General features: G+C 39.9%; 2 protein-coding genes across 3 annotated transcripts in view; one reads left to right on the forward strand and one right to left on the reverse strand.

The window, feature by feature from the left end:
* igdcc3 (immunoglobulin superfamily, DCC subclass, member 3) overlaps positions 1-1,406 on the reverse strand; it is a 67,905-nt gene extending 66,499 nt beyond the window's left edge. The window contains exon 1 of the mRNA XM_046389118.1: positions 1,288-1,406. The gene's annotated coding sequence lies outside the window, so the exon portion shown is untranslated. The remainder of the gene's footprint in view (positions 1-1,287) is intronic.
* ano5b (anoctamin 5b) lies at positions 1,334-22,819 on the forward strand. 2 transcript variants are annotated; one of them, XM_046389094.1, is made up of 21 exons: positions 1,355-1,467; positions 6,410-6,454; positions 10,224-10,285; positions 11,875-11,982; positions 13,699-13,767; positions 13,958-14,242; positions 14,425-14,544; positions 15,231-15,346; positions 15,480-15,614; positions 16,505-16,610; positions 16,774-16,834; positions 17,236-17,387; positions 17,503-17,577; positions 17,689-17,914; positions 18,077-18,255; positions 18,402-18,499; positions 19,101-19,231; positions 19,380-19,585; positions 19,744-19,931; positions 20,170-20,275; positions 20,379-22,819. In XM_046389094.1, exons 1-21 carry the CDS (start codon positions 1,392-1,394, stop codon positions 20,601-20,603), a joined length of 2,769 nt encoding a protein of 922 aa, XP_046245050.1. In that variant the 5' UTR covers positions 1,355-1,391; the 3' UTR covers positions 20,604-22,819. The 2 variants fall into 2 exon arrangements, with proteins under 2 accessions (XP_046245057.1, XP_046245050.1); XM_046389101.1 differs by lacking the exon at positions 6,410-6,454 and having other exon boundaries at positions 1,334-1,467.
* The last annotated feature ends 1,204 nt before the right edge of the window (positions 22,820-24,023 follow it).

The raw sequence follows: 24,023 nt of genomic DNA on the forward strand, positions 1-24,023 counted from the left end.
TTATTGATCATTTGAGCAACTTTTGTGTTCCCAGGTTGTGAAAAAGCTCCTGTTGATGAGTATTTAATAGACAAGTCATTCATAAATGCTCATCACTTTTTCATTTTCTAATAAGACATCACACAGAAATAAGTATTCATGAGTCAGTAAAGGTTAATAAACTGGTCTGCAGTAAACCACGAAATACAAGTTGTTAATGAAGAATCATGTTTCTCGTTTTATAGCAAGCAATTATTGGCTGTTAAAAAAATCATTGAAAGTTTTATTGAAAAATCCACCAACTCTGCAGTAAATAGTGTTGTTCTGGTCCCCTGCAACACTTTTCAGAGGGTCAGCATTAAAATGGTCTTTTCAAGAAAAATAAATAAAAAAAAAAGCAAAAAAATATATATATATATATTTTATTATAGTTAAATTATAGTTATAGTTATAATTATAGTTACCAAAAGACACCCCCCTGTGCCATCCTTATTATTTTTAACTTGTTCATATTTGCTGGTTTTACCTGTGGTCATTCGCTTTTACTTGGGGGTTAGCTGGGTTGTTTCTAATTGTTTTATTGTCATTCTGTTACTATAACCAAATCTTTGGTTTTTCTGGTTTTGTGATGCTACAAGTCAAACGTCAAAGACTGAACAGGACTGAAGAGTCCAGCTGGAGGACGATAAAGACCAGTCTAACAGACTAGTCGCAATCTGGCAACCCAAATATTATTTACAGCTTGCATATAATGGTTTACTTCCCAGTCGCACAATGGACTATAAAACATAATAAAATGAGCATACATTTTTTAAAAGAATTAATTTCAGTACGGGTGTGCAATGTTACAAATGGCCACAAGGTGTCCTCGTCGTGTTGAAGACTTGGTGCGTGTTTCTTGATTTGATAAGATCATACAGGTAAGCTGCCCATCTTCAGTCTTAACAAGTCCTGCTGCTGGTTTACACGACTGACTCAACCAGTCAACGTGACTCACAAACCCGTCTTCGAAAACACGTTTAATAGGTTCACAAATTCTCATCTTTTTCTCCATCTGTTTTGCTCGCACACACAAACACTTCGTTCAAACGCGCACACACACGATTTAGCCGACACAAAACCCCTCCGCCACTCCCCTTTATGTGAGTGTGACTGGGCTTCTCGGGTATCGTCTGAGAGCCCAGCAGGGCACAGCTTCAGAGAGGGCCAGTTTTTACTGTAAATATGGTCCATTTACCAACGTGTAATCTGAATCGGACACATTGATTTGAGTGTGTGTGTGTGTGTGTGTGTGTGATCAGCAGATACCTGCATGGTGGAGTCTTCATCGACGCGGCGGGATCTCAGCGGCATCCTCACCGCCTTCACACCACTTTGACCGAGAAGGTGAAGCCTTCGGAATAACAGCCGCTATGAGACGAATAACGGGAAAGGCGAAGGATGAAACTTTGATCGAGCTGCAGAACGCGACGGATTCACAGACTGCAGGTAATTAAACCAAGACCCACTAATTAACCCTGGAGATCGTCTTGGGCCGGATGGGATGAGCTAAAAACCCACGTAATACCAACTTTTAAATGATGCATATTTCCATGTTAATATTAGAACCACTACAAAATCATTAGAATGAAATAAACAGGCCTACAGAAAGCTAAACCGTGGCACTCTGTTACATATGATTTGGTAAGTTGGCATGCGCATGTTTTTCCCATTGCTTCATTAAAAAAACCAACAACAACAAAAAAACAACTTTCTATACAGGTTTTTTCTTTTTTTTTTCCAATTTGGCAGCTGGTCTCTGCACTGAGACTGCGCGCAGTGACGTCATGCGCGAGCAGAAAGTGGGAGAGAGTGTGGGGCCAGCATGTGGATTAATTAGAGTCATCTCACTCAGAGGTCAGGGCCGTCAAATCCAAGTAAATGTTGCATAGCAGGAGGATAAACCCCACCATTTAAAAACAAACTCTGCACGCAGAACAGTTTATTCTGGCTGATTGTGTCATTTTAATGCCAGCTAGCAGTGATCCCATGAAGAGCCAGGAGGCAAAACAGACATGCTGGGTGTTTGCATTAGTCTTTTGCTTTGCATTAGAGGAATGTCCCTCAAAACTTGGGGACATTCCTCAGACCGCAGGGGGCATTGAGGTCGCACTGCTAGCTTATTTCCAAAACTGTCAGATTTGCAGGATCTTTGCTGATTTAAGTCACATCTACCAGGCATCAGTAGATATTATAGCACAAAATCCCGCCCATGAATCACGTTCATCTCCCTGTTTTCTTTTTGTTTTGTTTTTTACATTGTTGAGTAAGTTAACTTCACAAAAGGACAAAATGCTCATAAGTGAAGCAAAGTGAGTAAACAAATCCCCTTTCCTCCTTTCTGCTATTTGTTAAGCTTGAATAAATGATGTCTGTCCACATCTAATGGAATTAGCTCCTCTGAGCCAGTCAGGCTTCACTCACTCTTTGCTCTGCGGCAGCATATTCACCAGAATCCATTTGGAGGTAAACAGTGTGGGCAGCTCCCTCAGCCGATAAACTTTCAGACATTAGTGTGGTGGGATTTAATTGGTTTGCCATTATTTATTGTTTGCATGTACATAAATCTCCAAGGACACCAGAAAATGAGTAAAGACTAATAGTGTGCTCTCCCACGGAGCTCCTTATGTCATAATAGTGGAGGGCTGTGGTCGTTTGACCCTGCATTATGACTCCCACAGCTGCCTAGATGGCATTAGTGGCAATCTTACACAATATAGCCGTCAAACAGGAAAACACACGGTTACTGCTTACTGTTAGCGTATATGCTATAAGAGAGTTCAGTCTGTGTTAATGTACTGTTGTTTTATAACTAGGATCGGGAGATAAGTAATAGCGTTTTCATTTCACATGATGGAAGACTGATTGCTGTGCCATGACGTTAAAAGTTTTCATTAACAAGGCATGAATCCGGATTTTTTTTTTGGTCTCCATTTCCAAGGGAGCACATTAGTGTGAGGTAGAGTAATAAAATAATGGCTCAGAAGTGTCTTGCTAATACGGCCTCTGTACTAAAACTCTGATTTGATGTGCTTACGGTTGTATCCCCATTTATTTAATCCGTGCCTCGTGCTAAACAAAACAGCAGTAGCTGAAACACAGAAGTATGTAGCCTTTAGTCCAAAGTCCACTTATTGTGCAATATCAAATAGGACCGTGGACATTATGGTTTCCTGTAGAAACATGGAGGCTGGGAGTCCATAACATGAAAAGCAAAGCACATATGGAGGATACACAGGAAGTGTGTGACACTTACTATCTTATGACCCCTGCTTGTCCCCTGCGTTGGAAAAGTCTCTTGCTCATGTGATAAGAGCAGCGCTGCATTTTAATGAAGATGGCTCAAAGAATGAGAGACTAAAGTTTGCATTTAATGCGGAAATTAAACTGCATATTTTTTAAAAGTAGGGGTCCTAATGGATGAGCACATATACAATAAAGTTCATACCGTTTAGCCTGTACATAATTAAAGTTCTGAAATCCCTTATCGTATTTGTTTCAGGCTTCTTTTTATTTGCTTTTCTAGAGATGTAATTGAAGGTTTGAGTTACTTCGATATTTTATCATGATGAAATTGTAGTTGCGTACGATAACCTCTCGCTCACCTGTACCATAACTCTACATCTGCCTACCTGACAGCTGGATGAAATCACCCATAACACTGCATCCCTGACCATTAAGTGAAGTATAAAGGGAATTTATTTCCAACCATTCAGGTTGAATTGCAGTGTGTTGAGTGAACATAATGAAATCTCAGCTCAGGCCTCTTCCCTTTGTAAGTCTCATACCCTTTATTGTGTTCATTAGTGTATTGTTATTGAAGACATGTGCCTGCTTATCTGGAGTGAGCTCGTCAGTTGATAGACTGTTCTTGTTCTGGAGAGGCTTTGCTCAGGCTCTTATCGGGGCAGACCTCCTGCCACGCGGTGAAGAGGAAACAAAGAAAGAGGAGGAAGGGGTCTGTTCTCACCTTGGTATATATGTGTTTGGAGTGTGTCACCTCATTCACAGCTGCCTAAACGCTGATTTGTAGACACTCACGGCCTGCTAGTGAACGCACTCTGTCAGATGCTCTCTGACACGCCATGTAATTTGTTGGATGGCTGTCTGAACATAAAACACTTAAACACCGCTGTTTAATTGAACTCAAAGCTTTCTGGGAAGCATGTTGCCAGTTTTATGGCATCCATTGGGGATAGTCATGTAGCAATTCTTATCAAGTGACTCCCCTTTTAAGTGATCTCATTAGTGATTACTCATATTTTAAGGGACTTTCTTCCATCTACGATGATCCCACTTTGCTATCTGCAGGCTAGCCGATGACATCATCTTCCAGTCAGAGAACCAAAGAGTTGCTATAGAAACAGGCCTTGTAATTGAATTACCTCCCCTTTTATGGAGGTATGATATAAGACATGGAAAGCAACTGACAAACTAGAGGACAAGTACAGCACTGTTGTTTGAGCTTATTTGTTTGTGTTGCCAGAACAAGTTTCAGACTTCATTTTTCTTTTTCTTTTTCTTCTTTTTTTTTTTTTAGATTAAATTATTCTGGTCTGAATTTAGAACATGGCTTCAGTACACCTCCCCTCTGCCTTGACCTATTTGCCTGGCCTTTGCGCACACAGGCATGAAACATTTAGACGAGAGGAAAACAAACACATTCCTATGTTATTAAATTATGTGTTATGTATATGAGGTGTCTACGGAACAGGACGATCTATGGGACCTGTATTGTCACATAGTACAGATTCTGTGAATAAAAGTTCCCTGATCTGATTGTAAAGCAACTGGTAAAACAGAAACAAGTCTCCTTTTACTCTGTTGCCATCTCACATTAATCATACCAAAACCAAACAAACAGACCAAGTGTTACATCTCGTGCAAGCAAGAAACGCCTTTCTGTCTCCTAATCTGGATGACCAGTAGACTTTTGTTTTCCCATACATGCCTTTCCTGGAATACTGTCAACAACATTAAACACGCTATTTTCAGTGTGCTATGTTGTGTCTCAGGAAGATAATGCATTATCCCCTCTGCCCTGCATATGACCCCCTGGATAAAAGTTTGTGGTATTTTTGCTCCACTGTTCCAGGGATTGTCAGGAAACCTCTCCTTGTTGACCACAATATCCTTGTGATAACAAAGTGTGTATTACTCATGCCAATACAGGCCACAAACACAAAAACACAACTCACACTTGAAACTCATTGCGTGCTAAAATAAAAAAAAGTATGGCTTATTAGCCACGATTTGCTACATATGCCCCTCGTTGGTATTGTGTGGTATCATTTTACAATACATTTCTTTGATAAATTATTTTCACTTCAAAGTCAATTTGGGAGCTATTGTGGAGCTGTCGGCCGTATCACGTGATCATCATCAGCCCCAGAATAGCTGCTAAATAGACCTTGAGGTGAGACTGATTTGTTTCCAAGATCAAGGATGAACTTTGTAGACTCATTATGGTTTTTGTTTTTACATTGTAGGGCTTTAATATTAAAATTCATATTTGGCTGTAATAGTTTATGGACTTTTTTCTTTAGCAGATAGCTGGCCCACTCGACAGGAACATGCGTAGGGAGATAGAGAGGGTGTCTTGTTGCAGAAGACCCAGGATGTTGTGGTTTCCCTACATTATGCACTATGCCTGCTACATTATCAGCACTCAGTTCACGCACATGTTTTGGTATATTTCAGTCTAATGTCTTGCCATGTCATATGTGAGTGCCTGTGACATTTGCCTAATGCACCCTAATGATCGAGACATACACTCATCTTGTTTGTATAGTGAATGACAGTCAGTGTGACCAGGTTTGGCGCACATCTACACGTAACTCCTGCCTAGAGGGGAAGTTGTAGGGCACTCTGAGACATGTTTGAATCATTTCCCTCGAGAAGTGTTTACGTTGTCATAATGCGGTACTGTGGTTTGTAAATCTGCAGTTGTTGAAGTGCAGATTATGATCTCATGAGTTTGAAATCAAGTAGAAAAACAGGTGTATCTGTTTGAGAGGCGGTCTAGCTGAGTGTCGGCCCTGTGGAGGGAAAAACACAAGAGCTGTTATTGGTCCTTTTTTTAGGCAGCGCACACCCACAGCCTGCATGGTCAAAAACAACTTGGTTTGTCACTAAATAAAACGTACACTGCCTCTGGTATAACCATTATTGTATATTATATTATATATATTGTTATAACGGAAAACAGAAGCCACCGTCTGATTTTTTTTTCTCTGCAATGTTTCATCTAAGTAGACCCTGGGGGCTGTTTTACACTCTGAGACCCTTGCAGTCAATCAGAGTGTCTCAGAGCTTTGTAAGCTATGCACATTCACCTCTCCTGACCAACAGTTAAAAACTAACCCGTGTCTGTCTGTCTGTCCTTCTCAAGATGGTCCCGCAGTGTTGACTGCATTCAGGATAAACCTGCACTCAGGTACGGGCAGATTCAAGGCTTTATGTGACGCCTGTCTGTCCGTCCTCTCGTCATCCTCCTCTGCTTCTTCTCTTTTTGTCTGCTTCTTTCTGTTACTGTTCATTTTACACTGCTTTCCAGTCAATCTGCTAATCAAACCCAGATGTCTCTCATTTCATCTGCAGAGCCAGGCTCCTGGAAGTAAAGTGTGCTGTGTGTTGTTCTTGTGGTTGAAGTGTCATATCTGCACTGATGCATGCATGCACTCGTATAGAATGGAGATGCATGTTAGTGCGATAATGTGTCAGCTGTGTCAGGCTGGGCGATATGACATTGTGTACCATGAGGAGATGTGCTGTATAATAGCAAATAGAGAATTTAAAGTTGATCTCCTCACTTTAAACTTAATATTATAGCGTTAATACTGTGGCAACTCTGTTATTTTATCTGCAAAACAAAACCATGTTACTTTGTATATCACTATAAGCTTATATGTATTGCTCGTTCCTGTTGTTGGGTTGAATGGTAGGATGTCAGTTCAGATTAAAAGATACATTTGTTTTGATGACTCAGTTTGGGATACACAGAAGAGGGCTGTTCTCCTCCCGTGATTTAATTTGAGAAAATTTCATCTGTTTTTTTGATGTTTGCAAGACTGGGGAGGTTTGGGATTTCATCTCTCTTTACCGGGAGATATAGCTGCCTATCATCTGTGTAGCAGTGGAATGAAATGTTACATCCCTATAATGTGGCCAAGTGGCGCATAGAGGAGCATATATAGTGGTAATGTATAGTGAGAATAAAACTGGTCCCAGTATCAACCCCTGTGGAGCTCCGCAGTTTAGTAAGGAGTGAGGCCAGACATGCTCACCAATAGAAACAAAGGATTCATCAGTATCAGCTATTCTTAAAAGATTATTTGTTTCACTAATAATCACAGTGTCAGTATGGTGATGTTGTCTACAACCTGACTTGTCTCAGTTCTTCTGCTGCATGGAGACAATCTTCTCGAGGATTTTAGCAGTAAACATAAATTTTGACATGGGTTTGTTATTACTGCATTCTTATGGGTCAAGGACAGATTTATTTTAATGAGCGGTTGCACACAAACAGTCCTCAAGTATTCTGCCTAAATGTGAAGAACTGTTAATTATTAAGAGCGACCAAGGGGCAGTCACAGCCATTGTGTGACAGAGATATTTGGCAAGAATTACATCCTCAGTGCTTGAGGAGCGATTGAGGTGTGCTACTGTGATCAAGAGCTTATTTAAAGAGTAAAAGAGATGAAGAATCAATAGTAAAGATTTTTGGATTGTATCTCACTGATTTTGTCATTAAAAAGGGTTCAAACTTCTCACTGGATGACTGACGAGTGATTGAAATGCACAGACGGTGAACAGTGTTGAAAGATGCCCTGCGCTTATTAGTATGAAATAAAAGATATAGTTGACATAGTTTTGCATTTCTAACCTGCTCATTAAAAGAAATTGTTAACTCTTCCATTTGTTGATAATACACCTGAAGCTTCATCCATTTCTGTTCCACCTTTCTACTAGTGAGAGTGTCATCCACCATCCCAAATTATTCAATATTTAATTGTTGTTTTAAAAGGTGCAATGGAATCAAAGGTTCACACACAGAAGGTGGTTGAAGTCACTCATCAGCCTGTCTGTGTCTGAGGAAATGGTTTTATGCTACTGGTGGCAGGAAGATGGATACAAATTTAAGTAAGACATCAGTTTGGTGATGCAAAGAGAAAGAGGTTCACTTGATGCTACTCATAGAATCTGGTGCTTATTCATTCCTGCTGAACATTTGGGACACTAGCTCCCTCTTAGGTCGAGGTTAAACGTGTTTCAGAGTCCACTAGAGGCTGTTGGCATATTTCTTCTCAAAGTTGGCATTCTGCCGGTGGGCCTGTTCACGCCAGAATATCTAAGTTACTGTAAATAGACAGAAGCTCAAGTGTAATTGGGTCGCTTGGGTGGAAAGTGTGTTAAAGAAAACATAGAAGAAATTTGGTTGATTTTTTTTTTTTTTTTGTGAAAGAACATTGATGACTGTTTCACTTCATCTGTGCTGTCTGGTTCTGCTCAGGGTTTCTGCCTGTTAAAAGGAAGTTTTTCCTCACCACTGTCGCCAAATGCTTACTCAGTGTAGGGTTTTGTCCAGGGACCTGTTTCTTTCTGATTCTCTTCTTTTCTCTCTTTTTTTTTTTTTTTTTTTTTTTTGAATGTGTTGTTTACACACCTGTAAAGTGTCTTGAGATAACTGTGTTATAAATTGGCGCTTTAAATAAAACTGAATTGAATTGAATAGTCAATCAAAGAGCTGCTCTGCATGCATGACCCCGTTCGCCATTTATTTGTCTCTCTGTGGAAGCAGTTAAAACACACTGCTGGCCCTTTGCTTCTGTTTGCTCAAGTCTGTCTCTGATAACTGGCTGTTCACAGTTGGACGAAGACCAAAAACAGTGAGACAAAAAAGGAAAGGGAAGAAAAAAAGCTGCTGAGAATGATGAAAAATTCAGCTACAGAGTCACTGACTCTTCCCACGAGCCCAGTGGAAAAATCACAGTGTCATTTGACCTTTGTGCTCAGGGATTCCTACGTTCTAACTGATATGGCATATTTCCATTCCTTTCTGGTGAGTCGTTGGGCTTCCACATGGAGACACTGCAGTCCTTCTGCCATTGGCTCACTTTGCTGTTCGTCAGATCATTGTGTCTAATCAGAGGTGGCTGCCTGTGTGGCTCACATGAAGCTGAAGGAGGCTGGAGAACTTTGTGTCCTTTGTGTGCTGACTGTGTTTCATTCAGGGGGAGGCAAGGCCTCTGGTACAACCGCGACCCCGGATCCCCGGGCCCCCTCCCCCTCGCTGATGTCTTCATGCAGTTCCCCCCACAGGAAGTGCTGCTTTCCCACCACTCAGGATTAACGGTAGCAGGCAGCGAGCAGAGCAGTGCTACATGAGCACATTCCCTCTGCCAGAGTCTGCCACGCAGGGAGAGGGAGGCACTGCTGTAATGCTGTGTGTCGTCGTGTTAGAGATGAAGAGGGGTGTGTTTGTGTGTGTATTCGCTGCTGCCTTTGTGTTGCTCATCTCTGTCTTTCATCTCCTATAAATTCTTACCACTATGGCAAGAGTCTACATTTGCTGATGCTGCCAGCAGACTGTAGGATTTTTATGGGGCCCTTGTTAGATTGAGTTTGTGTGATCTGCATGCTTAACACTTATTGGTCAGCTGATTACTCTTAAAGGGATAGTTTAGCTTTGAGTGAACCATATTATTATACTGTTGCTATTATTATACTGCATACCACATGTTTTGCTTCGACATAAATAGAGCTTAACTTAAATCGGATAAATTGTCAGTGGGAAGAGTAGAGAATAACACCTACTTCATTGCTTCAAAGGTTTATTACTGTACTGTCTACTTGTTAGACTAGCATGAACATTTTATTTAAGGTCTATGAAAATCTGATGTTGAATCGTTGAGAAGTCAACCTTTTTCCTCAACGCAGAGGATTGTGGCATAAATTCTGCAACTTTATAATACATACATTGCTACATGGTTTAGTTTGACATGGATTTGGTAAATTTGATGCCACTCAAATGTAAAATTTCCCCAGAAAACATCTGTTTATAAGACACATACACACTAAACATAACACCCTTTACATATTTTATGTATCCATGTATTCTGTGTGGTTTTTTTTCTTGAACTATTATCATCATTATTATTTTTTTACCATTATTTTATTTTTTGTTGTATTAATTTCTTCCACAGATGAAAATGGTGGAAATGGTGTTTCATTATCTGAAAGGTCGACGCTTCCTGGACATGCAGAAGTAAGTTAAGATGTTTCAGAGTACTCACAGATTGTTAAGGAAGAGGTTTGACTTTCTGGGAAATAAGCTTATTCATTTTCTGGTCAAGAGTCAGATGAGACTATTGATCTCACTGTCTTTACTATATGGTACATATGAAGCTAACTCACATACATGGCTTTTGTTATACTTTCAAAGCCTGTTTTATTTTCTGCATACAGCAATGAGATGTTTATGTTAATGCAATTTTACAGGCTTAAACAAGTGGCCTTGTGTTGAATCACACCCTCTGCTGAGTCACAGGACCTCTTTGAGAAAAACTGTTGTTGCTTAAACAGGAACCTGTAGTCAGTTGATACAGAGAGGCCAACGAACAGATGGTCTACTCACCTTAATCCCTAACAGTGATTATATCTTATCAGTTTTAATCTATCAATCACTTTCTAAAGTTCCCCTGAGGTCAAAACATAATTAAATAACAATATAACGAGCAGTATCCACAACCCAGGAAGATCCAGTGACAGGAAGGTCTGTCAGTGGATGTGAGGATCTGATAAAAAGACTGGGTGGGGTAAAGTAGCAACAGTAAACTGTTGAACATGTTTATCCTCCATGCTTGGATAAGCCTTCACAGCTCTCTCTAAGTCTGCTTTGGCGTTCAAGAGAAAGCTATCACCACTAAACATTAAACAAGTTGTTGTTCTTCCGATGATTGTTTTTTTTTTTTGGACTGGGAACACACACAGCATAAATCCAACTGGAAAACTGAAAGTTAATGTCATTTAACATGAAGCATGCACTGATGTGAATTCAGTTAACTAAATGACTTTATTTTGCCTATTTTCATAGAACTAAATGTAATGCAGATTTAAAGTAATAGTTAGAATCAGAACATTTGACGGTGTGGACAAATAAATATTATTTTAGTTTGACAAAAGTTCCCATCAGTCTTAAAAAAAAATGGTGGTATCTTAAATTAGAGTTTGGTTAAAGGTTGCGAAACACATAATGATGTATCGATCCACACTATTGTAACAGCATAACAAACACATGCTGTATCGTATTGTAGACACTACATCGCACAAATGAACGGACAATAAAACATAACACCAAAGAAGTTCGGGAGTTGAGACGAAGACTGAAGTACACGTTATAGAACATGTGGAGCCCGTTTCTCCTTCACCATCAGCTATTTTTGAATAATGACAGGCTGGGATTGCACAGTGTCCATAATTTCATGTTTTATGTGGTTTTCTGCAGTCATCACGGCCTCCCTTGAAATTTTTCTCCAAAAGAGACAACATTCTCTGGAAATACTTTTCAATACTATCACATGCACTAACAAGTGAATGTCATATCATCCCAATCAGTGCCATGCAGTAACCTAAATTACATGTATTATTCTGGTACACAACGTGCTTTTCAACATATAGCTTTACATCTCTGTCTGTCTCCTGTTTACCAACCAGCTTTTGGTCTTCTTGCATTGATTGTTTATTTATTTATTTATTTATTGTTACGCGTTGCTTTGTGATGTGTGTTTTTGCTTTCACTTCCCCTTCTGGCTGAAAGCTAAAAGTCTTAATTTGTGCCTGTTGTTTTTCCTTCAGACAGACAAACTACAACCAAACAAAGACACCGTGTTCTTCAGGGACGGAGTTCGAAGAATAGACTTTGTGCTGTCTTATGTAGACGACAAAGATGGAGAAAAGAAACAGGTAAATGTGACGGACAAGTGACAAGTTGCCTTTAGTTGACTACTCAGCATTTTACACAGTTACGCAATTTATATCCAGAAGAGAAAAACGTGATACTACAAAAAGGAAGTGAGTTTCACATGATGTATTTTCCATAGACACATGACATTGTTGGCCTGAAGCAATTACTGGAATTACTGGCTTTTAAAGTGTTTTGCTGTTCGTAACTTAGAGAGCGTTTAGTAGGAACATTGTAAATGCACACATTTAATTGTCAGTGGAGGACGAAGGTGAAGACTGGTTGGCCAAGATAACTTAATACCATTACATTTTAAAATGTTGAGAATGAGAATGTATAGACAATTCAACACGTAGTGATGAACATACAGAGAATTATCACCTGAATATGCAGCTTCCCTCAGTCTTATGGACTTTAACAGCGAGTTTCAGCTCATTGTTAAGCTGAAATCAATGACAATGTTGCTCTGTAAGTCCTCTATGTGTAAATTAACATTTTGGCAAATATAAGCATCGGGTAATATTTGTTACTGACATATACGTTACATTAAAGGAGCCAAAAAACTTGAGTGAAGCATCCCTTATTCTCAACTGTTACTCTTGTGGGCTTCCTAGTATGAATCACATCATGACTAATGAGACAGTTTGCTGCTCTGTAGTTCTGTGAATCTAGTTTCAAAAGTTATGTTTTCTACAATCATAACTTTTGTTTAAGTAATCTCATCATTTTCTGATTTGGTCTCTGTAATTTTATTCTTCTCTCTATAATTTCAATTCTTTTTCGTTACAGTTTGCTCAAGTCCTCAATGGCCGACTCCTTGTCTTTAATGCTTAGTGGAAGTGCGTTTAGCTCTCTGCGCAGCTGAGGCCTGACTTACATAGTGAATCCTTCCGTTTTCTGAGCATGTTATAGCTATCATCATCATCAGTCAGCTTCTTGAAAAGGTCAAAGCACATAGACTTCACTAGTAGAAGTCTGGGCTGACATATGGGCAACATTTTCAGCTTTTATTTATCCAGGGAGATTTCATTAAGAGCTCTTTTTCAGGGATGAACTGTTCACACTCACATTCACACCTGGAAGCTCCACACAACACAAGTATTTAGTATACAGAAGTATTTAGCTTGTCTGTCATTTTGTTTCTTTGTTATCATGAGACAGTTTTTAATTTCAGTTTAATGTTTTTGTTTGACATCTTTTACTTTGTTAAATATGAATTGAATGTATAAAAATGGGCCAATATTTGGTACAGTCATTATCATGTGTCCAGCCAAGAGAACATTTTTTCATCCAGCTACTAATCTAAATATTTATTATATTTATTCTGTCCATGTCACATCTAAAACATCCATATCACTAATATGTATAATATTCTACAGTGTTTTCTGTTTAATATTTAACTAGGTTAGTTATTGAGGGTTTGCCTCTTCCTGTGTTTAATAAATCCATTTAAAAGCAGCAGCTTGTTTCTGTAACCATAGTGTGAGAAGCCACGTCCATTATCATACCTGCTAAATTCCTCCAGTGTGACCAGGATCTCATTTGTAAGCATTTAAGATTTAACCACAGCCGCAAAGCGAATTGGCTATCTTAAAAGAGACAACTTTTCTCAGGTGAATCTCAGAAAGAGGCTTTGATAAATGTCTTTATGGGTAAACACGTGTTAAAACTGAGTCTCGGTGTCTCGTGCTTTTTTCGGTTTGTGTATTTATTCACAGGAAAGGAGGAGAGAGTTTGAGGCCAACCTTGAGAAAGCAGGACTACAGCTGGAGATGGATGACAAATCAGTAAGAGATTTTACCTTTGAGCACTTGCGCCACCTAGTGGATATTTTGCTCAGGCACATCATATTGTGCAGAAAAAAACGTCTTAAAGGGATGAGCCAGTATTACACACATTACACTACTGCAACCGTTCGAAAACAGTTCTAGTGAAGTTTATATATTTTTTGTCCTCTCTTCTCTCTACTTGTATCAGGAATCTAAAGACCAAAAGACGTATTTCTTGAAGATTCACGCTCCGTGGGAGGTACTGGCCAAATATGCTGACATCTTAAAGATCAAAGTTCCCTTCAAGGAGAGTGATATCCCGCATGGTCAGGATGTCCCACTGGAATGGCTCTCACGGCCTTTCCGCCTGCCAGAACACATCATGCGCCCTAAACCTGACTACTTTACCTACCCCTTCGACAATACCAAGACCGACTTCTTCCTCATCACTGACAAGGATACTTTCTTCCCACCTTCCACAAGAAACAGAATTGTGAGTGTGTCTGATCTAAAACAAGTATTCACTTATGACATTCATAACTTCTCTTGGGTCACTTTGCAGCTTTTGAAAATGCTTGCGCAACAACAAAGCAAAATGTAAAATGCATTTAGCTGCAAAGTTCCTACAAATCCAAATCCTTTAATCTCTTGTTAAATCCCCTCTCTTGTTCACAGGTGTTCTACATCCTGGCTCGTTGCCCTTACCACAAAGAGGAACTGCAAGAGAAAGACAAGACGGGAATCAAGCGACTACTCAGCAATGGGACATATACAGCAGCCTTTCCACTGCATGATGTAAGACGCATGGAAGAAAGAACATAAATATGCACAGGTCAAACATATCAGAGTACATTTACACAAGTACAAAGTGAGACTTTTTGGATGTACTTCATTAAAAAGGGACAAAAAGTGTTCAGCTACTGTACTGTACTATTGGCTCAGAGTCAACACGAAAGACTTATGATACGATAAGTTACCATCCGATAAGTAATCCAACCAAACTTTAAGTACTAAAAAGTGATGCTTCCTAGTTCTCACATATTAAAATTCTGCTTGTACATTTTTATTTAACGCACTAATTCCGTAGAATGACTTTATTTTACTGTTAATGCTTCTTTTACTACTACAATTAGTGGTACTCTTTAATAAGTAAGTGGTTCTGTAGTGGTTTGGCCTACAAAACATTGATATTTGTTTATTTGAAGCACATTTGTATGAATTGTTCCGAAACACTAATATTTTAATCAGCATAGTGGCAACTTAAAAGGGCATAGAGGTTTTTATCTTTATCGTTTTTATCTTTTCCACCTCAGTGAAGTTGATGAAACTGTTTTAAAAATGTTCAGAGCTAAAGAAATAGTTGCATTTTGAGGGGAGGGGTTTGGAACATGCTTACTCGCTGTCCTTCCGAGAACATTTTGTTTTATCTGCATGGATGTTTCACTCAGCAGTTCGTGCCGCTTTCTTCCTCCTCCTTTCAGTGTCGATACTGGAAAAAGGCGAGAAATGCTGAATGTGATAGTGAGCGCTACAATTTGTACAGGCACTGGGCCAGATTTCTCTGCTTTTACAAAGAGCAGCCTCTTAACCTCATCAGGTAACCAAGCAACATCTGAAGGCTGTCGTCTTTTGTTGTCACACAGAATATAACATTTCTTTCACTGGAGCTTGTTTTAGTGGAAATCTTAAAATGCCACTGCTGAATTAAATGCTGAATTTTGTGGTTGTAGGAAGTACTATGGGGAAAAGATTGGGATCTACTTTGCCTGGCTGGGCTTCTACACAGAGATGCTGTTCTTCGCAGCCGTCATGGGTGTTATATGTTTCACCTACGGAGTGCTCAGTTATGATGACAACATATCAAGGTTAGTACCATTACAAGAAGGCATCAAGGAACTGATAATCATGTGGCCAAAAATATATGGACGTCCAACCACTACACCCATATGTACCCATTGGCCTACCAGAGCATGAGTGCGATTGACTGCTAATGTGATGGCAATAAGGCCTGATGGCACTTTGATGTGGTGTCGTAATTATCAAAAAAATGGCTTCCTGACAAGTAAAGTTCACACAAAGTCATAACACTTCAGAAAGCTTTGGATTCGTCGACTTTGGCAATCAGAAACTTTTTGTTAGATTTTTTTCTAACGCTATTTTTATTTTGTTATTAGGTTGCAACCATTAGTTGCTGTTGGAAAAGTTATCTATTAGCAGTAACCCTATTAGATACAACATATTCTTGGTAGGGTTCATGTGGGTTTCACATTGTTTATTAGTTATTAAAAGCTCATGAGTGCACCGAAGTCGGAAAAACAACTTCCCAATGTGGGAAAGAGAAACATGTGACATCAACAGTGACTCACAATCTTCATTCCAATTCATCCAGAAAGTGTTGGATGAGGTTGAGGGCAGGGCTCCGTGCTGGCCTGTCTTTGTGGGTCTTTCTTTATTCATGGTGCATCGTTGTACTGAAACAGGAAAGGACCTCCCCCAATCTCTGACCACAAAGTTTTACTCACACTATTGGTACAAATACCAAGAAATCAGCCTCATGCACCAAAGCATGTGAGTTTCCAATATGATGATGGGTGCTAGATTTTGATTAATGTTCTAAACAGCCCACTTTTGAGAAATACTGCTGTGCACTTACACACAGTATGAAACTGTGTTAAAAAAAAAAAAAAAAAAAAAAAAAAAACTACTGGTATACTTTTATTCTTTTTAAATTCCCTTTGTTTTCCCCTCCTTCTAGCAAAGAAATATGCGATGCCAGTATTGGAGGCAGCATTATGATGTGTCCGCTTTGCGATAAAAAGTGTCCTTTCTGGAGGCTCAACTCTACATGTCTCTCATCCTGGGTAAAAGACTGCACTTAATTTAGCACCATTTTAAAACCATGTGTAACAAATATCTGCTGTAGATTGTATCCTGCTGAGTCAGCAGTATGTCACCCCTGTTTATGCCCAGTTTGTTCTCCTGCTTCTCTGAGGAACTTATTCCTTTCCACATTCTGTCTTCCAGCAATCCCATCTGTTTGATAATGAGGGAACGGTGTTCTTTGCCATATTTATGGGGATCTGGGGTAAGTCTCAGTGAATGCCGCCCTTCCTGTGTTTAACCTGGTGCTACAGATCTTATTTACTCCCCCTCATGTGAGACAGATTTTCACAGTAGAAGCCTTTTCACACTGAAGCACCAGTCTTTATCCATACTGTTCCAGCCTGCAACATGCCAGCACAATCAAGTTGTTATGTATGAAGCAGTCGAATAGCTTGCCCAGCACACTGTAGGCCAAGAGTCATGGCACTGCTGAAACACATTACACTCCCAACGCAGGGACTCTTTGTTTATAGTTGTGATGATGAAGCTCATAAAGGTCTAAAAACTGCACAAAGATTCAGAAGTTCTTATTGTACAGCAAAATGTATTTTTTAGAGGTGGCTCCCAAACTAGGATCTTATATTCTTAAAATCTGTTCGCCAGTAACTCTTTTTTTGGAGTTCTGGAAACGGCGTCAAGCTCGGCTGGAGTACGAGTGGGACTTGGTGGATTTTGAGGAGGAGCAACAACAGCTTCAAATCCGGCCCGAGTTTGAGATCCAGTGCACTAACAGGAGACTCAACAAGATCACTCAGGTGCTTCAAATCCTACATTTGAAAATAAGCATGACGAGTACTATGTACTCTGTGCTTCTCGAGCAGTAACATGAAATACTATAAATAATAACGATACCGATGACGACTCTTTCAGGAAATGGAGCCGTACCTCCCTGTGACCAGCAAGTGTGCTCGCTTCTGCCTCTCAGGAGCCACCGTTTTATTCTGGGTAACTGAATGTTGTGGACGTGGGTGTGCGCTGTACACGCAGTACATAGTCATTTTCCCCTCCTAATCACATAACATCAACAGCTTTAAATGTGCTCGTGCTCCTCCACAGATTTCACTGATAGTGGCCTGTATCATCGGGGTCATAGCATACAGGCTGGCCGTGTATGCTGCCTTCGCAAGTATCATTAAAGACCCTATGAGGAAGATCCAGTTGGTGGGCAGATTCATCACACCGCAGCTGGCGACTTCTGTCACCGCATCCTGCATCAACTTTGTCATCATCATGATCCTCAACTTCTTTTACGAGCGGGTGGCCGTTTGGATCACTGACATGGGTAAATGGATTTAATCTGACATCTGCTGAATCAGAGAGAACAACCGAGAGCCTGAACACAAGTGACAGGACAGGGGTGTTACGGTAGAGCGTATCTGGTGTTGATTGTAACCTGAGGACATCTTATCTCATTATTATCTTATTATCTGTTTGCATGCTGCAGAAATACCAAAGACCCACCTGGAGTATGAGAACAGGTTGACCATGAAGATGTACCTGTTCCAGTTTGTCAACTACTACTCCTCCTGCTTCTATGTGGCCTTCTTCAAAGGCAAATTTGTGGGTTATCCTGGTGAATACACATATATGTTTGGCAAAAGGAACAAACTGAGGAATGAGGAGGTGAGTTTCCTTGTCCTTTCCTTTTAGTTTCCTTTTTTTTTTTTTTTTTTTTTTTCAGGACCGCTTTGTAATCTGGTGCTGTCAACTGTAACTGCATCAAATAAAAGTGTGTTATTTAAGCTAAAAAACAACTCTTGCTGTCCCAGTGTGACCCAGGAGGCTGTCTGATTGAGCTGACCACACAGCTGGTGATTGTTATGGCAGGAAAACAACTGTGGGGGAACATCCAGGAAGCCCTGCTGCCGTGAGTCCATCTGTCCCTGTCCTCCGCCCAGTCCTTCACCTATCAACAAGATAGTTTTCAGTAGCGGTTTTTATGTAACATTTAGCACCTTGGTGATTTCTAATGCGTTCATTTAATTTGCTATTTTTACAAGATCGGCATGTTGGGTGCACACGTTCAAGCGAGTGCAAGTAGAATCATTGTCAGTAAATGTAATTTCTCGTAAAACACCCTCATCAAAAAGGGCACCAATTCAAATTTGTCAAGTTTTATCTTCGCCTCAGAATCTCATACAACAAACGTAACTCAAAAACGCTGTGATGTTAAAAGCCAGGTTTACACAAGGAAAAGATACGCGGATTTAGAGAATGTCTGACTTCACCTGCCGTCATTTGCGTGGTCATGAGGAAACTTTTCAGGTTAGATTTTTACACATGGCAACAATTTCACAGAAGGCCGTATGTGTCAAAAACATATCAGACAAGCAGTGACCTAAAAGTTATAAAGGGATGCTTTATAGAAGGATTAGATAGAAGATATATCATTAAAAATGCTTAGTAGCTTTGTGCAAAGTCCTCTCTTAGGTCTATGACGTGTTTCTTCTTCACGGGCTTCTTAATAGGGTGATACGTAACTGGTGGAGTGGCAGAAAGGGACGGCACCATCCTGAGAACCATTACAGCCGCTGGGAGCAGGACCACGTCCTACAGAACTTCAGCCAGCTGGGATTGTTCTACGAGTACCTGGAAATGGGTGAGTGACTTTGTTGTTCACAAAGCACAGTTCACCGGACAGGACAACAGCTGTCTTTTTTCTTTCTGTTCCGAGATTACGTTTCCCCGTTTTCCACTCTCTTCTCGTCTTCTTTTCATCGCTAAGTCTCTCTGCTCTGTCGTTTCAGTGGTCCAGTTTGGTTTCATCACTTTGTTTGTGGCCTCTTTCCCCTTGGCTCCACTCCTGGCTCTGTTCAATAACATCTTGGAGATCAGGGTGGACGCCTGGAAGTTCACCACCCAGTTCAGGCGACCGGTGGCATCCAAGGCTCGAAACATCGGAGCGTGGCAGGAAATCCTTAATGCGGTGGCCATTTTGTCTGTCGTTACCAATGTGAGTGTGTATGTTTTCTGTTAACATTAAGGTTTTTTTCTGTATTCCATTTCTGCATTTTCATGTAAGGTGAACGTGCTAATTTTTTTTTACCCCACAGCAGTTTCAGTTCAGAGTTAATCATTTCATTGAGAGTCTTTTGTGTTTATTTGTTCCAGGCTTTCATTATGGCATTCACCTCTGACATGATCCCCCGTATGGTCTACCTGTATGCCTACAGTAAAGAGGGCAGCATGATGGGCTACGTTAACAACAGTCTGTCAGTTTACAACATCTCACAGATACTTGAGGAAAACATGCCGGAGGAACAAGTCTACTGGTTCGATAACTCGACTACCACCTGCAGGTATTGGAGCTCGCAGACCTTCATTTACAAGATTTAGATTTACATTTGATTTACATAAAGTACAACTTCTCATCTGAATGAATGTCTTTTGCTTTAATTCAAGTGTTTTTATTTTTTGTTTGAGCCATCACATACATATTGTCCTACAGTATTTGCTGGTGTGTGCGGGTTGTTTAATGATGACACAACTAAAAGATTGCTAATAGTATGAGGCCCCTGTGCTTGTGGGTTTGTACAGGTATCGGGACTACCGTTACCCTCCAGGTCATGAGAGGAAGTACACTCACACCATGCAGTTCTGGCACATCCTGGCAGCCAAAATGGCCTTCATTATTATCATGGAAGTAAGAGAACATGGCTTTCTCCCCACACTTCTTACTGTTTACCACTCAGAGTTATTACAGGAGACTGATTATAACTTTGCTACAACTAATTCTTCCTGTGCAGCATGTGGTCTTTGTGGTGAAGTTCTTTGTGGCCTGGATGATCCCCGACGTCCCGTCGGATGTGAAGGCGCGGATTAAGCGAGAACGCTACCTGATGCAAGAGTACCTGTATAACTACGAGGTGGAGAGGCTCAAACTCCAGCTGAGTGCCAGCTTCATCACGGAGCCACAGTCAGAAATGTCCTCGATGACAGACAAGCATGAAGTGTTGTCTGAGTGCCTATAGCTTCTACACCTCCAACTAACACCAAGCCAAGGATGGACTCGTCAATGAGTTTTTTCCTCACTGAGAACATCCAGTGGGGCTTCTGTCTTTGGGATAAAAATTCTATTATCCTCTCTTGCTGAAAAGATTCCTATATTAGGATCTGTGTAGAAGAGGCATCAGAAAAAAAAATCTAGCAAAAAAAATCAGCTTCCTGAGTAGAGGAAGTTTTTCTGTGCCATAAATATTTTGCTGGAGGATGCTAGGATAGAAAAGAACTGCAAAAGATTGTGACTGCCACTTGTACCATTCCCCATGTACTGCCTTCAAACTCTCCATTTGTCATGTCTGAAAACATAAAACCAAGCTTATAGAGTTAAATCTGCATTGGAGGACTGGAAAACTTAGAAATTTCCCACAGCCACTAGAATTAAAAACTCCAGATTACTGCAAAATACAGGTGGTGGTGTCTGTTTGTTTGGGCATGAAGTTAATGGACAGTGATTTATCTGAAAAAGGTCACACAGCACTCCAGGTTTAAAGTTTGTGGTTTTGAATGTGTGACATTAGGTGTAATTACCCTTTAAAGAGCTACCTATATGATCCATCTAATTTTCCGCATGTGATACTTCCAATAAGATAAAACCCTCGGATGTTTAAACATGAAGATATGTGCGAGTTGTAAAAATGTTTGAATGGCAGTTGTGATTAAATCATTTCAGGGATGGATGTTGTACGTCACGTATCCGTTTTCTGCCATATATTTAACTATGAATGTAGGAAAAAAATCAACTTCTCGGCAATTTTGAATATATCCAATATGAAACACAAATTTAAAAAATAAAAAAAAAAATAGGTGGTGCTTATTCCATGTTTCATTTGAAATCATTTTTAAAAATTGGTAGCTACGTACTAATTTATAGTCGGCTACGAGATGGTCAGTTTTTTCATTTGAGTCTTTCATGTTTAGAGAAAAGCTCTTAAAAGCTGTGCATTTGAGAACCAAGTACCTCCATCATACTGCAGTGAGATCAGTCGTGTGCTGTTATTCCATTCATTCCACCCCGACTTAAGGCTGCCATGCTGATATGTCGAGACAGCAGCTGCTGGCTCGTGTATTTGCAGCTTGCTACGGGACCAATTATAAGATTTCTATCTGAAGAAAAGGCTACATGAAGAAGATGGTGATGATGGAAGATCTCTTGGCAGATCCTGTGTTTTAATACAATCAGTTTGTGTGCATGATAAAAAAAAAAAAAAGGCCTATGCATCTGTTTTTCAGATTTCACGTTACTGGTGTCTCCATATTGTGCAGCCATAATCAGTTGTAGGCTTCATATCAGAGAAAAGGGAGAGACAAAGAAGTGAAGATTTGAGTGGAAAAAAAAACTTGTAGCCATTTACTTTTGTTGTAGATAAAATATTTTATCTATTTAAATGGGCTGTAGTGCAATTAATTTATTGATCTGCTTCTGTTCTGTAGCCTGAAGCATTTGTGGTTAGAGTTACTTCATAATCCTCTTTTTAAAGATCTTAATTATTATTTATTACTTTACTTGCAGCATTTGGTTTCTTCTTTTGTACTACTCATCACCTCTTAAATGCTCATCAAGCAGCGCAAACGCAGGCATTTCTTCAAGTACGTTATTCTCTAAAATTACTACTTTGTCAAGTTATCATACTAGTAGATTAGCTACAAAAATTTTATTTCTTTTCAGTAAAATAGTCCTTTATCAGATATGGTACAGCTTTTTGTCTTCTTGAGATTAACGTGCATTTGGATTTTTATGTGTTTATACTGAAATCTCTTTGTAATCTACACAGCAAAATGATGCAGTTATCAGTAGATTGTATTTGACAGTTAAAAATCTCAGCATGTCTTACTCCAGTCTCAGGATTAAACATCGGCTAGTGTTCGTTGAGCCTCACTTGTTGATGAGGTGTGCAGGGCGGGGATGAGAGCACGATCCTGCGAGGTGCATGATGCATTTCCCAACAAACAGATGCCTTAAAATGTCTGTGTTTATTGTTTTTGTATGATTTTATAATGACAAAGTTTCCTATCTGAATATCAAACCTGTTTCATATCATTGGTCGCTGCTGCTAGTCTTTGCATAGTATTTGTTTTGTCCGGTTTGGTGTGCATGAATTTCTGTCTTGTAAATATTTTGGCAGTTACATGGTTGCCGGAAATTGAACAAAGCTGTTAATATTCACAATAAACGGAGAAATAACTAGTTTTAATGGGAGTTTTATTTGCACATAGCTCGTAATAGCACAAAAAAAACCAGATCTGCCTCAGTTGTGTTTATTCTTGCCCTTTCCGCCTCTCTTTCCCGTCATCATCGGACAGATTACAAATAATAATGGGAGTTCACTTTGGGAGGAAATCAGCCGTCTGGCAACAACCTGCTGCTTAATGCAGATAACACAAGGCAGTCGATTGTTGATTTTAGAAAAAGAAAGGGAAGGAAAGACTCACACCCGTCTATAACGACAGAACAGGTGGAGCAGGTGGACAAATCTAGGCTGCTGAGAGTCACAGAGAACAGGGACGCCTGACATCCACGAAAGTCACACATCTCCACCACGAAAGTCCAGAAACGACTGTACTTCTTAGGGAAACTTGGGACCTGTGCTGATTTCCTGTTAGCTTTAACAGAGGCAAAATAAAAAGCATCTTGACTTGAGACGTCACAAACTGGTGTGGGTTTGTGCAGGGCCCAGGACAGGAAGTCTCTATAGCGGATGATTAAAACCAACCAGAACATCATTGGCTGAGAACTCCTGAACTCATCCTCCGCACTCCACCTCTGAAAAGTTTACTTTTGTGACATTATTATTTATTCACTGGTTTAAATAGTCTGTTGTTTTTAAAGTGTAGCTCAGGGAACTGTAAGGATTCATTATACAATTTTGTGCAGGGTAAAAGCAGTTAAATTAATCTGGATTCTTTAGGCCACATTCCCACTTTCTCGAGCCCTTGCACTTCTATTATTCTTTATTGCCATTCTCCACCTGTCCACCATATACCCTGGATTTAATCTGGCTCACGTCACTTCCATGTCTTCCATTGTCTTCCTGCACTTTGTAACCTGTCCAGTTCCAGCTGGGTCAGTTCAAACTTGCTATCTACACCAGTAAGCTGTCTGCATTTGGGTCCCATCCCTCCTGCCAGACAAAGTAAAACAGATATTCAGGTGAGGTGAACAAAGATCCCCTCTATGAAAGAAGAAATACTATGAATAATAGATTCATAAAATCACACATACTCCTTCCTCAATAAAAAAAAGAAAAAGAAAATTAAATATTAATTTCAAAAGTTTAACTTCTGGACACGAGGAGTTTCCTACTTCACTGAAAAGTCCTATCTCAGCATTTCCAAAGCCACACGAGTTGTTTACTAGACTAATATGTCACACAGTCTTATTCTTGTCAGCT

Source organism: Scatophagus argus, chromosome 1, assembly GCF_020382885.2.
Source record: "Scatophagus argus isolate fScaArg1 chromosome 1, fScaArg1.pri, whole genome shotgun sequence".
Classification (NCBI taxonomy): domain Eukaryota; kingdom Metazoa; phylum Chordata; class Actinopteri; family Scatophagidae; genus Scatophagus; species Scatophagus argus.